This window comes from Saccostrea cucullata, unplaced genomic scaffold (assembly GCF_032062105.1).
Source record: "Saccostrea cucullata isolate Sc308-1 unplaced genomic scaffold, CSIRO_AGI_Scuc_v1 ctg4688, whole genome shotgun sequence".
In the NCBI taxonomy this organism is placed as follows: domain Eukaryota; kingdom Metazoa; phylum Mollusca; class Bivalvia; order Ostreida; family Ostreidae; genus Saccostrea; species Saccostrea cuccullata.
The window spans coordinates 10,163-27,066 of NW_026924948.1; the positions used below are offsets into that span (position 1 = coordinate 10,163).

At 33.3% G+C, this 16,904-nt stretch overlaps 1 protein-coding gene across 1 annotated transcript in view; it reads right to left on the bottom strand.

The window, feature by feature from the left end:
* Positions 1-823: 823 nt before the first annotated feature.
* LOC134267697 (multiple epidermal growth factor-like domains protein 10) overlaps positions 824-16,904 on the bottom strand; it is a 31,169-nt gene continuing 15,088 nt past the window's right edge. Inside the window, 11 exon segments of the mRNA XM_062749914.1 lie at positions 824-849; positions 1,063-1,161; positions 6,024-6,161; positions 6,539-6,679; positions 7,044-7,181; positions 7,517-7,651; positions 9,850-9,987; positions 10,690-10,827; positions 11,510-11,764; positions 13,362-13,589; positions 15,089-15,173. Of these exon segments, the coding sequence (XP_062605898.1) occupies positions 824-849; positions 1,063-1,161; positions 6,024-6,161; positions 6,539-6,679; positions 7,044-7,181; positions 7,517-7,651; positions 9,850-9,987; positions 10,690-10,827; positions 11,510-11,764; positions 13,362-13,589; positions 15,089-15,173 (1,521 nt within the window).

Genomic DNA, 16,904 nt, shown 5'->3' on the forward strand with positions numbered 1-16,904 from the left:
CATATCCGGACAGATTTACAAGGAACCACAGTGTCTGGATAAATGAAACTGCATTGTACTAGATCTTTAAAAATGAAATATTTATACAACGGTAATATTGATTTTATTTGGATGTTTGTACAAGCCATGACTCAAAAACATAAATATATGTGCTTATTAAAAGAAAATATGTCCGCCGCTTATGGAAAGAGTAAAGCAAACTTAGATCGTATTTACTTGCTTAATATATACTTTTGGTAGATTAAGAAATAAAAAAAAATATATTTAAAAAAAATGAGAAAAAAGAATCATCGTGAATTTGATCCCAGGACATCTCAAATGCTAATCAAGAAAAAAAAAACTTCTTTAGTGGCGATGCGCTAAAATTTCAAGAGAACTAAATGAAAACAAAAGCCTTAGGATTTTCAATTTAATGATTTTATTACCTTCCATTTTATTTCTCTAAATATAAAATTAAAACAGTTTGTCTAATTTAGTCTTAGTGTATGAATTTACGACTCTTGCCCTTTCCATGTAGACCTTAAAAACGTGTGTTTTTGCCTAAGCTATAGAAAGTTATAGCATAAAATGTCATTGCAATAAGCTCAAAGGCTTCTCAAGATACCGTGCAGATCTAAAATTATTAAAACAGGGAGGGAGAATTTTGGAATTCATGACCTTTACTCTTGACCCCAAAATCTACACCGGTCTTCAAGCCATAGGGATTTGCTTTGTAACATTACATCACAACAGCTTAAAAGCTTGTCGATGGTTTGCGTGGAAGCGAAAGTGTTAGAAAGAATTATGGTGTTTTTTTATTAGCAGGTGCATTTAATTCAGTTTTTTAGTCTGAGATTATTTCCAATGAACCTAAATATTGTTTATGAATATTTTTTAACAGAATAGCAACAACAACAAAAAAAAAATCGAGGAGATAATGACCAAAAAAAAAAAATAATAACAAAAAAAGATAGTAGAATTCAAAATTATGGTGTTGATGTATTTTCAGATTCATATTTCCATACTCAAGTCCAGTGAAGATAGATGGACAATTATGTAGACAACAAAAGAAAATACTAGTACCGCTGCATTGTCCCGAAATGGTGTCACATGTCCTAAGAACTTTACAGTTTTTGCTGCATGTCTCCTGACAGTTGTATCCATACATCCCGTCTGGACAGACTAGAAATAAATGTTAAAACATGCATGTAATAGCTTTTGTAACTACAAAAAAATCATCTGATATTTTCATTTGTCTCCACGTGGCACAATGCATTTAGCTCCTTATGCCGCCACTATACAGCAAAGAGGTAACTTCTTCACAACACTGTACTGAGTGAGGCCAAGTTGGATATTTTCTGAATATGCATGGAAATGTAAATATCAGTATAAGTTTATTTTAGCCTTTTAGTCTTCTAGTATTTTTATTTATGTAAACCCACTGACAATAGTTTAACTCTGTTTGATATGAAGAAACAAAATTAAGATTAAGTGAATTGAAAAATGCCATTTATTTACATTATAAATGACTGTATGAAAAAACACAAAATATCATGCATATAAACATATAATGCAGAATCAGAAAAATTGAACAATTGAAAATATAATCAATTTTGTTTCAATAGATATCAAAGGTGGGGTATAAAAATTGCCTTCGCAGAATTTTTGTTTGCGCGTTCACTGACAAGGCTCTGTGAGGGAATGGTGAAAGGCGTGAGAACCCGCGCGCATATCTTAGCATCCGACGGCCGAGCCTATAAATCATATCAATTTACAGAAAAATCTTCGAGAATTGCTTTAATCTCACGGATAAGAAATTTTGGGATTAAGAAACTAAATTGATAGCATGGGTCTGCCGTGTCAGATGTTTTACATAAATTAATTTAAGGATGTAAATTAAATATTTATGTAAACCCACTGACAATAGTTTAACTCTGTTTGATATGAAGAAACAAAATTAAGATTAAGTGAATTGAAAAATGCCATTTATTTACATTATAAATGACTGTATGAAAAAACACAAAATATCATGCATATAAACATATAATGCAGAATCAGAAAAATTGAACAATTGAAAATATAATCAATTTTGTTTCAATAGATATCAAAGGTGGGGTATAAAAATTCGCCACATTATTGTGTTTACATAAACGCAATAAACCCCATCCTTAAACTATTGTCTTCTAATGAATTGTTAATATTAATGCACAAACATAAATACCACACAGTTTCTTCAAAGACGGACAAGATGCTCCTTTATAAGTGATAGAAGGATCTAGTTCAAGCTCCATTAACCAGCAGTGTCCATAACACGTTATAATTAAGTTCACGATCCTCTGTCCTATTTCATCAAAGTTTCTAACATCATTATTACGGCCAACCAGAATCAAAAAACGAATTATACATTATATAAACACAACCAGGCGAATAAGTCAGAGGCCCATGTCCCCGTGACTTATAATTAATGTCGAAGAAAAATGAACGCAGTTGTACCTCCATTAGGTTTAAGTCAGAGGCCCTTGTCCCCATGACTTACATGTAAGTTCGAAAAATCAAAACAGTCCATCCTTTATTTGTAAGGTTAAGTCAGAGGTCCCTGTCCCCATGACTCAAGTTTGAAAATCAAAACATTCCATGCTATATTTATACGGTTAAGTCAGAGGCCCATGTCCCCATGACCTAGGTTTAAAATTCAAAACAGTCCATGCTATAAAGGGAAATTAAATATAAATCTGGAAACTTATATTCGCTATGTCCAAAAACCAGCTGATCGTAGTATGTGTTGATATTTAGTGCATAATCAGAGGCCCCTGTCCCCATGATTATACTTACTGCAGAAAATATTTAGATTTTCAAAACAGGTATGCGTATGTATTTCTTGTATGCGTCGGAATGCCATCGTCCCATCTGTTTAATCTTTTCGTCTGAAATACCCATTTCGGCCGCTGACGTTGCCGCACCAATTCGAAAACTGTGAGTTTTATAGAGTTTAGAATCGAGACCCGACCACTTTAAAGACATTTGTAGACAGTTTGTAAATTGTTGCCTTTGGATTCCATGACCATCAGGGTAAGAAAAAAGGGGACCCATGACTTGACCCCTTAGTGTAATAAATGACAACAGTGCTTGCACTGGACAGAGCCCTTCATTGGAATTACTAGCCTGTAGAAACAAGGAGGGAATATGTCGGCCAGAACTGTGCTTGAAAGAATCAGGTCTAATTTCTAGGCCTTCTAGTGTGTTTGATTCGTCTCGAACAAGTCTAACATTTTCCAGTAGCAAAACATTACCTCTGTGATGTCGAGATGTGATAGTTATTTCCCCCACTCTTAAGAAGGCATGGAAGGCCAACAAATACATTGATTTTAGCATGCTGCGCTGGTAAAACGAGATACCTAAATGATCAAGCGAGTCAACTAAATTTCTTAGAATAGACGGTGTTATAGGCAGCCTCGTATCCCCTGTACCTGGTTTTAACTTTTCATACCCTTGTAGCATTTTGCGAATTACAAAAAGCTGTGTTACGTCTTGATAGCCCTTTAATTTAAATATATATCCTAGAGCTGATAGATAACTTTTCAAGGTTGACGTCGCCATGTTGGATTGAAAACAAAAGGCTACAAAAAGTGCGACATGTTGAGATGATGGTGGTAAGATGGGGACATTTGGATATTGGTTGAAAATGAAGGACTTATAACATGTAAAAGCTCTATCGTATGATGACCTAGACGCTTTAGAAAGTGAACTCTGCAAAATGAAGTCTGCTAGGTTCTTTAAAGGTTGAGCATTGTTGGAGATATTGGTGTCGGCACTGGATTCATAGATGGGAACCCCTCCTTGAATTCTTGTACCATCGCTAGCCTGGGAAAGCGGCTCCGTGGACGTGCTTGGTAATTCCTGAGACACCTCTGGGGCTTTATCTGTATGCTCCTCGCTCTTATTATTCATTGCCGAAAGGACTGCTTCAGTGATTTTTGGCAGGGCTAATTGTATAGCGTTGTTCACCTGCTCGGCAATGTCAACAGAGGCTGATGTCTGCTTTCGACGTTTTGCCGGGCTTGAAGTCTCAGAGGATGGCGTGTTCTTGTTTGTAGTGCTCTTTGGTCTTTTCTTTTTGGGTGGCATATTTTGGCCTACAAAACGAGACACCTGTCTTAAGAATGAAGACACTCATAGTTCAAAACCTTATCTGCCTACATACATATTGAATTGACTTTGCATATTAACATGAAAAAATTTTAAGTATAAAAATGCCCTTGATCGCCAAATTAGGCTTCTAATGGAAATAATTTTTCCAAGCCTTATGGTGCCATAGACAACCAAGGACACCCAAATACTTAAGTGTGCAAAAGTTTCATAGCAGTCAATTCACAGAGGCCAAACATAGGCTATTTTGACAGATCACAAGGGAAATAATCAAGAAATTGCCAAAGCGGCATATCATTTACACTTGAGCATAATTCTCAGGTGTAACATACATCAGCGTGTAGCGACACTTCACACTTATAAGCTGCTAGCCATAACATAAAAGCAACTGCTCAGCTGTACATATTACAGCTCATAGCGACATATCGCAAACATCAAGATGCCATGTGCATCAAAATGAACAGAAGCCATTTCTACTGTGACATATCACAGTGCATATATAGTGACAGATCACTAAAACGATGCCATGTGCATCAAATGACTAGCAGCTATCGTAAAATGTTCTACACTCTATACACCATAATATTTGTTGGTAGTACATCGATATTCAAGCTAGCCGTTGCGGATAAATTGAAGTTAGCATATTCACAATGTTCTCTGATATACGATTGTAATCTATTTACATGAGAAGATCCCGCAATTAGAATAGACACCATTGTTTTGAATTATATGCTTTCACCAAAAAGCTAGTTCTGTTCCACAATAAAAAATTCAAGTACATGTATCTTGAATGCATAATTACTACAAAAATTAAAAATAAAATAAAACTTATCTCATAACATGAATATGGTGAAGGTAAACATGCCATCACTTTTGGATAGCCTTCAAGGAGTGCAATATTGCCCCACGTAGATTCCTATAGTATATCATCATCCCATGTTCTTTGTTAAAGTGAACGCCATCACAAAATATCGGATATTTAGAGTGTTTAATATTTTTAAGTTTCCAATATTGCACACTCGTTTTCTGTACCAGCAGACATTTCAATTCTCTGTTGAATTTGATCACAAGTTCATTATACGATGTTGTGTCTAAAAGTCGAGTCCTAAAACGAGGCATTAGCTGACAAATTTTCACATGTGCAATATTGTAGCGTGATGCGAAAGTTTCTGCGATGCATAAAAGGCGCAGGCTTAATTCCCTCACAAACGATTCATCTGCTGTTACATTGTCAACATCATTACCTCCTATATGTAAAATGAGTACACCTGGACGTAGATCAGCGATTTTCCTTTCTAACATATTTATATGAGCCGAACATGATAATTTCCCACCACTTATTCCAAAATAATTAATCGCCGTTGCGGATAAATTGAAGTTAGCATATTCACAATGTTCTCTGATATACGATTGTAATCTATTTACATGAGAAGATCCCGCAATTAGAATAGACACAATTGTTTTGAATTATATGCTTTCACCAAAAAGCTAGTTCTGTTCCACAATAAAAAATTCAAGAACATAGGGATCCGACATGCCGAGGAAAATAAACATCAAAAATTAAAATCCATACCTTTCTATCCCAATTGAATAGATATGAAGAGATCAACAATTAAAATTACAGCAGAATTTTTGTTTGCGCGTTCACTGACAAGGCTCTGTGAGGGAATGGTGAAAGGCGTGAGAACCCGCGCGCATATCTTAGCATCCGACGGCCGAGCCTATAAATCATATCAATTTACAGAAAAATCTTCGAGAATTGCTTTAATCTCACGGATAAGAAATTTTGGGATTAAGAAACTAAATTGATAGCATGGGTCTGCCGTGTCAGATGTTTTACATAAATTAATTTAAGGATGTAAATTAAATATTTCTGTAGAGAACCTTCAACATATTACCATGTGTACAGTTGATTCCTTGGTATCCCCTATCACAGCCATTCAAGCATGAACCGTTTATGTGATGACATTGTTCTTTATCAAGGCAAACTCCGCATGACTGAGCACAGTTTAGTCCGAATTTACCCCTGCTACATTCTGTTAAAATGTAATATAAAATGCATGTCATTTTAAAAAAAATTGAGCGGAAAATTGTCAATGTTTGTTTATAAAACTTCAAATAGAAAAGATATTTCAAAAATTTATTTTAAAAAGGTATAACAATAGCACGATCCAAGTTTAGTTATAAAGACCTTTTTTATTGGATATGTATTCCAATTTTCCCCGACGTGAAGTACTCATTCAACAACTGCATCATATCTCATGAATTTATTAATATGTTAATAAATCACATTAAATAATAAATTGTATCAAAATATTATGTCTAGTGAGGCATTCACTTTTTTTTCAAAAAATGATGGTTAATTAGAATTATTTTCTTTAAAAAAAATCTTCTGTATTTCGATAACGCTTACTTTTATCACACTTTGGCCCTTTCCACCCCTCCTGACATCCGCCTTGACACTGTCCTGTAACTCTGTCACATCTAACAGGGACTCCACAGTTAAGGCTACAAATATCCTGACAGTTGTACCCAAAACGTCCAATGGGACAAACTAAGAGGGAGAAAGATATAAGGATCAAAACATATCATTGATGCATTGGCCAATAAAGTTTTCTTTCATAATTGTTAGTTTTGTATGTCTAAAAAAATATGCTGCAATTTTTTTTAACAAAATAATAATTAAATACAAAAAACATTTCTTTTCAATTGCAAGGTATAAGAAATAAGAAAACAATCTTTTGGTTGAAAATTCCACGCAAAAAAAGAATTGTTTTTTTTTTTCATTTCTTAAATTTTATATGACCTGTACATGCGCAGACAAGATTGCAAGTGGATTTCAACATAGATAATTATTTAGAATTTCCTTTGCATCTTTTTTTTAAATCTTGTTGTCTATGTCATGGATGTGGAAATACCTTCTTTACACTTTTCTCCCTGAAATCCTCTGTCGCATCCATTTAAACATGTTCCATTGATATGATGACATTGTTTGAAATTTACACATGAGCCACATAAAATACTGCAATTTGCACCATAAGACAATGCATCACATTCTGCAAGATTCGGTATCAATGCTCATTACTAACAATGTACTAGTATTCTCTAGCATATGAAACAAAAATTAGGAAAAAAATGTGTATAAAATATTTTTATGAAGTAAATTAAACATAAATAACTCAGTAGTATTGCTTAAATATGTATCATTTTTTCATTGAATTACATTTAACAAGTTTTAATGGAAAAAGACAACCAATTAAATCGGAGAGTATAATAAATGCAAGCAAATCTATAATTTAAAAAAAACAAAACATTATGCTCTTCCCAAATGTTCATTAAAAAAAAAGAAATATAAGGTTTAAAATATAAGTCTATTTAAGAGAATGAATACCATTCTCACAGTATATTCCCTTCCATCCAGGGTAGCAACCAAACTTACAGCCACCAGTAAATCTGTCACAGCCTCCTTTACAGTTTGGGTTACAGAGCTCAACACAGTTCTTGCCGCTTCTACCAAATGGACAAGCTGCAAGAAGAATTGATTGGAATATTGTGAGTTTCTTGTAAAAGTATACTGTATAGACTGAATAGATGGAGAAATCCACGGTTTGTAATTTTCAAGCTGTCTTCTCTTCTGATGCCAAAAAGAGAGAAAAAACACACACGGAACTTAATGGAAATATTCAAAATGATAAGATCAAAGCAAGGGGTTTAGGGATAGTTACATGCCTATAAGTACTCAGGCAAAAGTGACACGAAATACCCAAAACTAAATCAGAACGAACAAATATCTCCAGACGTAACTAAACAATAAGCAAATCGTTGAGATTGAAACAATCAAACGACTTGCATAACTCGTTATCATTCAATGAATAGACTCCTTTTATTTCTAGAAATAAATATACCAGTATCCTTGAATCTTAAGGCATTTTTCGAAAATTATTTGATTTGAAAATTATTCATTTCCTTGAATTCAGGGAATCATGCATATTTTGAATATAAAACAATATTATCACAGATAATTCAATTTATGCCGCTATGAGAAATATATTTTATTTTGCACCTAATGATAATTCTGCATATCCCTGCGCAGTCTGCAGGATATGCGCCCTTATCGCAGCGCAATTATCATAGAACCTTTTATTGCGAAATCGCACCTTATTTTGCTTGACAGAGTTATCCAATCAAAATCCTTGATTTTGTTGCGCCATTTTTGTTAGTCTGGCAGTGCATTGAAGAAAAAAACCCACCACCCACCCTTTTGCCTTTTTGGGGTTTATGGTTTTATATTATTTTGCATTTTAGTCCAGATTTGTATTTTCCTAACTAACTTGTCATATGTTTCTTGATTGGCGCAATTGTTTGGACGCCTCCAAGGATATACTCATTTATATTATATTTTATGCATATTTACATGTACTCTGATATGTTCACTGCATGTAAATTTCTAGTCAGTCTCAGGGGGATCACACTTGTACCTTTCACCTGTGTACATGTAACCTGTATTGTTTAATATTAGATGATCCCCCTTCATGATTTGTTATACATTTTACCATATGTCATTAAATAAAATGACATATTCGACAAAACTGCATATCTGTGTTTGGTTGTTTTTCACTGCACTTTCAGGCTGATATTTCTCATAGGAGGCATAAATAATTATCACGCTGCAAGTTACATGCATGTCCCCACTATATATGTATATAACATACAAATGTATGATTGATTAGTGTTGTCACTAAAATTAATGTCAACAAGCACCAAAAGCTTATATTTTTTGAATTTATATTCCTGCATTACTTTTTGCTTTTCGGATATAAATCCCACTTTGTACAAAAAAGGAATAATACAACATCAAAAGACATACGTAATAAAATATAATTGTTCTCTGAAAAATCATATTACGAATGCATGAATGGAAATGATGAGTCTGGATAATCTTTTATCACATACTTAGTAATAAATACATCGAATCTGCAAAGTGTGATACTGGTGACATCACAATACCGCACATCAGGTACCGGTCCGAAAATCCATATCAGGTATCAGACCGTCACGAAGAAAAACCTTATTAAACCGGAAGTAACGTTTGTATTAAGTTTAAAAGTTGATTTTCTTGATTCTATTTAAACGTACATGTAAAATAATTCTTCAATGACATTTGCGGACTTAATTTTTCTTCAGTTGCCTACAATTGGCTCTATTAGATTTAATTTAAAGAAAAAGGTTATAAACATGCAAGAAACATTCTTCAATGAATGTATGTGAAATCGCATTTCAAACATATGATAAATAGAATACTACATACTAAAATCCATATCATATGGCACATCAGTCCTCGGGCCTCATATCATTCCTCGGGCCTTAGGCCCTCGGCCTAATATGGGGCCACTCGTGCTGACATGACATATATGATATGGATTTTAGTATGTGGTATTCTCTATTTAACGACTTATAAAATTTAATTACCGGAGATTTATACGTGTATGAAACAATTGCTTCAATTATACAAGACACGCAAGTTTAATGTTTTGTTTTACGTTCTTCGTAAGAATTTTGTAAAAAAGAATATTATGTAATATTTTACACAAGTTCCTAACGTAGATGCCATTGAAACTCCGTAATAACTTTGCATTGAAAAAAAAAACGTCTTGGAAATGAACAACGATTCTGCGGAAAGTAAAAATAAGAAAAGTTGTCGTAATACAAAAAAATGTATCTCACCTTCGTCACATGTATATCCTTGAGTACCGACGTCACATCCCTTTGGACAACTTCCGTTCACGTGATTACATTGTTCTCCATTACTACAGTTACCACAGGCCAAACTACATTCAAGGCCGTATGTATTATTATCACATTCTGAATAAAAAGAAGTAGTTTTCTAAATTTAATTAATTTGATCATAAGAATGCCTTTAGTTGCTGTAATATAAAAAAAAGAATATATAGTCTTTGGCATTATGTTTTTAAGTAAAAATTAGATGACAGCAAAGACGTTACTTTTTACATGAAGATAAATCCGTCAGTCTTAAGAGATTGAATCGATTCAGTTCCTTCGAATTTAATGGTTAGTATAGTACAGAATCAGTAATTAGGTTAAAATTATATTAAAGCTTGCTTTTTTATGATGGGAATCAGTGGCTTTTACAAAAGAATATAATGATCTGAAATACAGTATGCGTACTTTTTTCAACGGGGTCTTAATTCCGCGTAATCTCGATTTGTGTTTAATCCGTACTTTTTTCAACGGGGTCTTAATTCCGCGTAATCTCGATTTGTGTTTAATCCGTGGGTAAATTATTACGTGGATTTTCTAGATTGTCACGATATGCCTTGCATTTATTTTAAGTACGCTTAGACAAATTTCAGGGGAAAATTTGTGACCGCGAACATAGTGTAAATTAATTCCACGCGGAAAAAAAACATTTCTACAGTAATAAGGAATGCTATCTCCCTCTCTTTCGCTCACTCTCATACACCCTCACACAAACCCTCCAGCACATCCACCCACAACCACACACGTATATACACACATGCAAGAACAAACACGGGCTATACGTACGTTGTTTACATCGTGGACCTTTGAAACCAGCAATACATCCCAGACACGATCCACTTACAATGTTACAATGAGTCTCCTGACAATGTTTTGGACATGGTAAATTACAATCAATTCCATAAAATCCAGGGGTAGCGCATCCTAAGAGAAAATCAAATGATGAAATTGGATAGTTATATTAACTCCCTTGCATATCCCATTCATATATGAATTTATTATTATTATCGAGTACTTTTTTGATTCAATGAGAATAACGAGAATTACAAGTCATGGCGTCAAATATGTTCATCATTGTCATCCAGTTTTAATTCTAGGAAAGCAATAACAAATCAATTCTTAATAAGACAAATAATAAGAAATTCTATGTTTTTCTACTTGAAATAAATAGCTGTCATCAAAATTAACTGCTTGTGAATGAAATTTGGGTTTTATATATTCTATTGGTTATTTGTTAAAACTTAATGAAGGTTCCAAAAATAAAAATCATTTATAAAAATGAATTAATAGATAGATTGTCGATGCTGGACACCGAGGTATATTTCATGACATCGCTTGGCAAAAAAAGAGGAAGCTCAAAAACGTGAGAGGGGGGAAAATTGGGCCCATGTGCGTATTACTGGGGTATTCTACAGTAAATAAGGGCATCTGCAATTAATTAAAAAAAAAAAAAAAAAAACTTTTTATCAATCATTTGGACCTAAAATGTAAATAAGTTTTATTAAATGTAACAATGCATAATTTTTTTTTCCTTTGAAATATGGTTCTACTAGGTGGGACATGTAACTATATCACTGCTTGGGCGAATTGTATTCAGTTTTCTTACCATATACCTCAACTTCACATAGACTGCTAAAGGCAAACGTAGAATATCCTTCAGGGTAGGTAACTCCTGGGAGTCTCTCATTGTAGTAGATGACATACCGACCATGTTTTATACATTCTAGGGTAGTAACATTCGGTACTGTAGCTCTAGTGTAGTCATTGTCTTTGAAACAGAGAATTCCGTCATCTTTGTTGGTTGTGTTGGATAAGTAAACAGAAAAACCAAGGACTCTACCAGTATAGCCATGGCTTGAATCTAGAGGAATTTCAATACTATTTCAGAGTTGTCAAAATATCGAAAGATTAGACATCAGTCAAAAAATCTTGGGAGTCTTAAAAATAGTTTAGAATTAAAGTTCTATAAATTAATAATAGTTCATTTAATTTATATTGTTACTCTATATATCCCAAATAGTAGCTCGAAATAAAAACACTGCGGTCTAACGTAATTTTTTTTGTGTTTTAGTCTAGAAAAAAAAACTTTCATTGAAAGCTAATTATAAAAAATAAGATTTATGATAGATGATACTCAACCTCCAAATCCTATGAAGCAATATATACATGTACCTTTATTAGCATCGGAAACATTAAAACCGCAAGTTATTCTTCACCTACACAGTTATTAATTATGAAGTCATATGCTAACTGACGTTTTATATACATGTATCTATTGTTCGCATATTTTTAATTAATCTGCAGCAAAGTTAAGCTATGACATGCATTTTTTTGTATTTCGTTGAATTCCAAATATCATGATAAAACGATCTATTGGTCGCTGTGTTAATTAACGTTATATTTGACGTTATATTTGAAAGTGGACATAGTTTGTGAGATGATGATCCAGGTAGTTTTTGATCAATGAAAATGTCCTTTGTATTCAAATAAAATATCAGTTGTAGATAAATAAAGGGTCTCTAAGTTGGATGGGATATTTGATCTGCAACCATTATTATACTCTATTCTCTGACCTTCTTTATGGGCGCCGTCATGTTTGATCACAGGGTTTGACGCCATGAAGGTACTGACAACGTCATAATTAGGTCAAACCCCATGCAAAACTTCTCTCCGTTGTTTGTCAATTTAGAGGCATAATACAAAAACAAACGAGCGTTTATGACGTTAAAATTATAAGGTGATCTGTAAAGCCATTTTAAAAAATAGATATGAAAAAACAAATGCAAACAAATATATTAAAACTTTTTATTTTGCATGCATTTATTTTTGCGGCGATTTTTTTTTTCAGTTTATTCATACGCTGTACGTGTTTAGTTATTTAGAATTTAGTGGCCCTTTTGGGATAAGACACAAACAAACAAGTTTAGCATGTTTAAAGAGGGCAAATGGACGATTTATTTCCCGTTCTCATTAGTAAATCATACTACCTTTTCTCTCCTCCTTTTTTCACATTTCAGTAAGCATCTAAAAGAAAGGCCCATCATTGTTATGATTTTTTGTTTGCGCTGAAAAGTGTCAATATTTCTACCTGTCGATTTAACTGCGTGTATTGTTAAGAGATTTTTTAAAATTATCATTTTTTTTCTAAGCATGACACGGGGCACACGCCATCATTGGTTGGGTATTTTCATTTATCCCTGGCATCTAATAAATCTCTTATGATTTTTAGGTCTGCGTATGCACTGCTTTCAATTTGAATTGTCTGAAATGACCTTGAGTATGATTATTGTTTGTTACCTCTGAATTTCTCTGATGTTTACAAAATAGCAGAAAGGCCAAACAGAAGGAAACAAGTACGTGATATGACCGTGTTAGCAATTAATGGTATGCATCTCTGAAGATTAAATGAAAATGAATAATGATATAATTAAAAAAAAAGCTATCGGTGTATAGAGTACCCCATTGGACATTATCTGTCCTAAAGTAAAATGTGATGTGATGGATACTGAGCACTTCTCCTAGATCCACTCTCCAGGTTGCAGTTGTTTTATCATTGGCAGATATTGCACATTGTCCTCCAGGCGCTGACCGGTCTGTATACCGTCCATCTACCGCTTTCTCCGCTCCCCAGTCCACATTGGGGTAAGGATACTGCTGCCATGCAAGCTTGTTTAATGCTACGTTTTCTAAAAATAGATTGAAAATTTACCTTCGTTGAAAATTTAAATATTATCCACTAAAGGATTTAATTTATTTCCTATATAAGCACGATATAAGCAGAATTTATAAGACAAAGTTTAATTTTGGAATTATAATTAAAGGTGCTGAGATCTCTAAAATTGAATATAGAAAAAATTAACTGCCTTTTAATTGTTTTAACATTTTAATAGGCATTTGAAAATCGCTTATAATTACTACTCTCCAAAGAAAAAAAAAACAATTTTTACCGAGAAATTGCTTATGCACCTCGTCAAAAATTCCGCGTAGACGTTGTATATTATCAAAAATAGTACAACGTATTGGAGAACATCCAAATAGTGCATGTATGTAAAAACTGTGTTCGTTATATACGTATATGATTATGTATATCAGCTTATTCTTTTTTCCCATTATTTTTTTTTCAGTATAAATAGTAGTAATTGTTATCTTGAATCTGTTAAATTTTAAGTTATTTTTATATCTGTGTCGATAAAATTGATGTTTGGGTCGACTTGAAAGCTTAACAGAACTGGAAGATCAGTTGGACTTTTTGATATCATTTTTTCCCGTCATTCTTCGACCGTCCGTCTTCATATTTTGTCACATTTTACCATCTCCTCAAGAAATGCAAAACCATTTCAAAAATACCGTCCGGAAAGGATAGCATTTCAAATAGTCAGAATGTATAAATAAACGACCTTGAACTTTGACTTCTTGACCTGAAAATCAATCGGGGTCTTCCTTAGGCCACAGGGAGTTGTTATGTCAAATTTCATTGCACAAGCTCAAAGGGCTCTCGAGATATCGTGTGGAAACGAAAGTGTTACAGACAGACAGAAAGACGGACAGACAGACCGACAGACGGACAGACGTACAGACCTTAATTAATATCCACCATTTTTTTAAGTTGGGGACAATAAAACAAACGGGCTGGGATACTTTAAGAGGGGTTAGAGGAGTCCTAGGGAGTTTTGGTATAAAATTACATTGCAAAAGCTCAAAATCTTCTTGAAATATTGCCAGGAAAGGATAGTGTTACACACAGGCAGAATGTATAAATTTACGGCGTTGAACTTTGACCTTTTGACTTGAAAATAATTAGGGGCCTTCCTTAGGCCACAGGGAGTTGTAACTTGAGATATCGTGTGGAAACAAAAGCGTTACAGACAGGCAGAAAGACGGACGGACGGACAGACAGACCCAAATTGATATTCCCCACTTTTCAAGCGGGGGAGAAAAATGCAGTTCATATTGCTTTAAATAGTGTAAGTTGAAGTTTCCTCAAATCACGACTCCTGGGGGTAGATTTGAAAGATCAGTTTTGTATGGGATAACAAAGTAAAAAAAAAATGTTGCATTAGATAGAAAGTAAAAGGTTTGAAATTTAGGACTGCACTACCTGCGCAGATTGATGAAACATAGGGTTTCTTTAAACGTTTGTTTCCAATTAAAAAGACAAAATCATAATGATGCAAGTACATCTTACCATAAGCAGATATATGTATACTTCTTTCGGTCAATAGTACTCCACTTACACAAAAATACAGTACAATGTGACTTTTCATTCCGTTTTATATGTAATTCAGGAAGTAAATTCTAGACAATTACCTATAGCTGTTATAACATTGATGTCACGATTGAATAAGCAAGGTGTGACATCTCATGATTTAAAAAAAAAACAGGACTTGGCATGATTTATTTATTTAAAGTACATTAATGAAATCATTCAACAGGTTTAAATGGTTTCTTGGGGGTATGAAATGGAAGAAATGTTTTTTTTCTTATGGTTGAGCTTATGTTATGGTGGTGCATGGGTGTATCTAAACTATAAAATTATCTTCCAATAGCGTAGAGTTTTTCATATATAAATTTGATTTTTTAAGCAAAATTGCGAAACCTCTGTTAAATTCCCTTTTTCATCTCCTGTTCAAAATTACGAATATTTATAAATGATAAACATATGATCAAAGTTTCAGAAGAAGTTATTTACGTTAATGTATATAAGCTAAAATATCTTCAAATCTATATTTTTTGAAGCAAGATTTATGTTTGCTTCAATTTAATGCTGATCAATTTACAAGAAAATGGTTCTATAAATTTTATACCTGGTATTAATTGTTTTTAATATATGACTTACTATGTTTGTTACATTTGACACATCATTGCAAAGGTTTCTTTTTTCTATAGCAAATAATTTCATATAATCATTTGTGAATGATAAATTTATCATTCGCCAATGATAGGACTACTGTGGTTAGAAGAAAAAAAAATTTTCTCATCAGATGTGATTAACTAACGACTGTATTTAAATACGAGGGTTGATCCAAAAGTAATGTCACAACTTTGATAAAATTGCTATAAATCTACGTAAAGCAAGACCATTACACATAATGGAAGCTTTATCTATTTCATATGAGACTCGAAAAATTCAAAGGAATATGATGTATACTTTCCGAAATATCTTATTATAAACAGTGTGTGTTAATGGTAGTCGCCGCACCGACATATAACGTCATATGACGGATACGCATCGACATATTTTAAAGCGTTTTCCCTCCGTTTCATTTAAGATATTTGTGATTCGCAAATTTACTTTCACCAATTTCACTTTCTTAAAGAATTCTTGGTACCATTATACACCCATTCTTTTCATAATTGAGTCCTATGTCATTTTTTTTAACAGTACCATAAGAGAAACTTAAAATAATCACGTCACTCTATACTTCTGTCTTTTTTGACAACGTCAGACACCATTGAAAGTTTCTTTCCAATCTCCTATCTTTCGGTCTTCTTGTCCTCTGCTAATCATTCAGTGACCAATCACCGGCCCAAAATTGCTGAAGCCATCCATTAAGGAGTCTCTTATTTACATTCTCTATTCTGTAAACCTGATTAATAAACGTAACTGTCGCTTGTGATGATTCCTATAAAAATGCATTAGAACTCATCGACCCGTTTTTCCCACTTTGACAATCTCTTTGTAGAATTCAACGGAGTAAAACCACAATCTTTATGATCACAAATACTAATGCAGTCAATTAATTTTCAATTAAAGACTAAAAAATGACGAGAAGTGTGTGTGTTTTTTTAAAGGCTTATTATGTGCTTTTCAGAATCTTTTTAATGTGTTTGTCTTTTTCATTCTAAGAAAAATAAATTCAAATAAACATTATTAAATTAAAATCTTAATGTTAATTATATTCATATTTAAGAATCTTTTGTTCTATTGTATTTAATAATGTGACGCCAAATATAAAAAAAATGTGGACACTGTGACATTACTTTTGGATCAACCCTCGTGA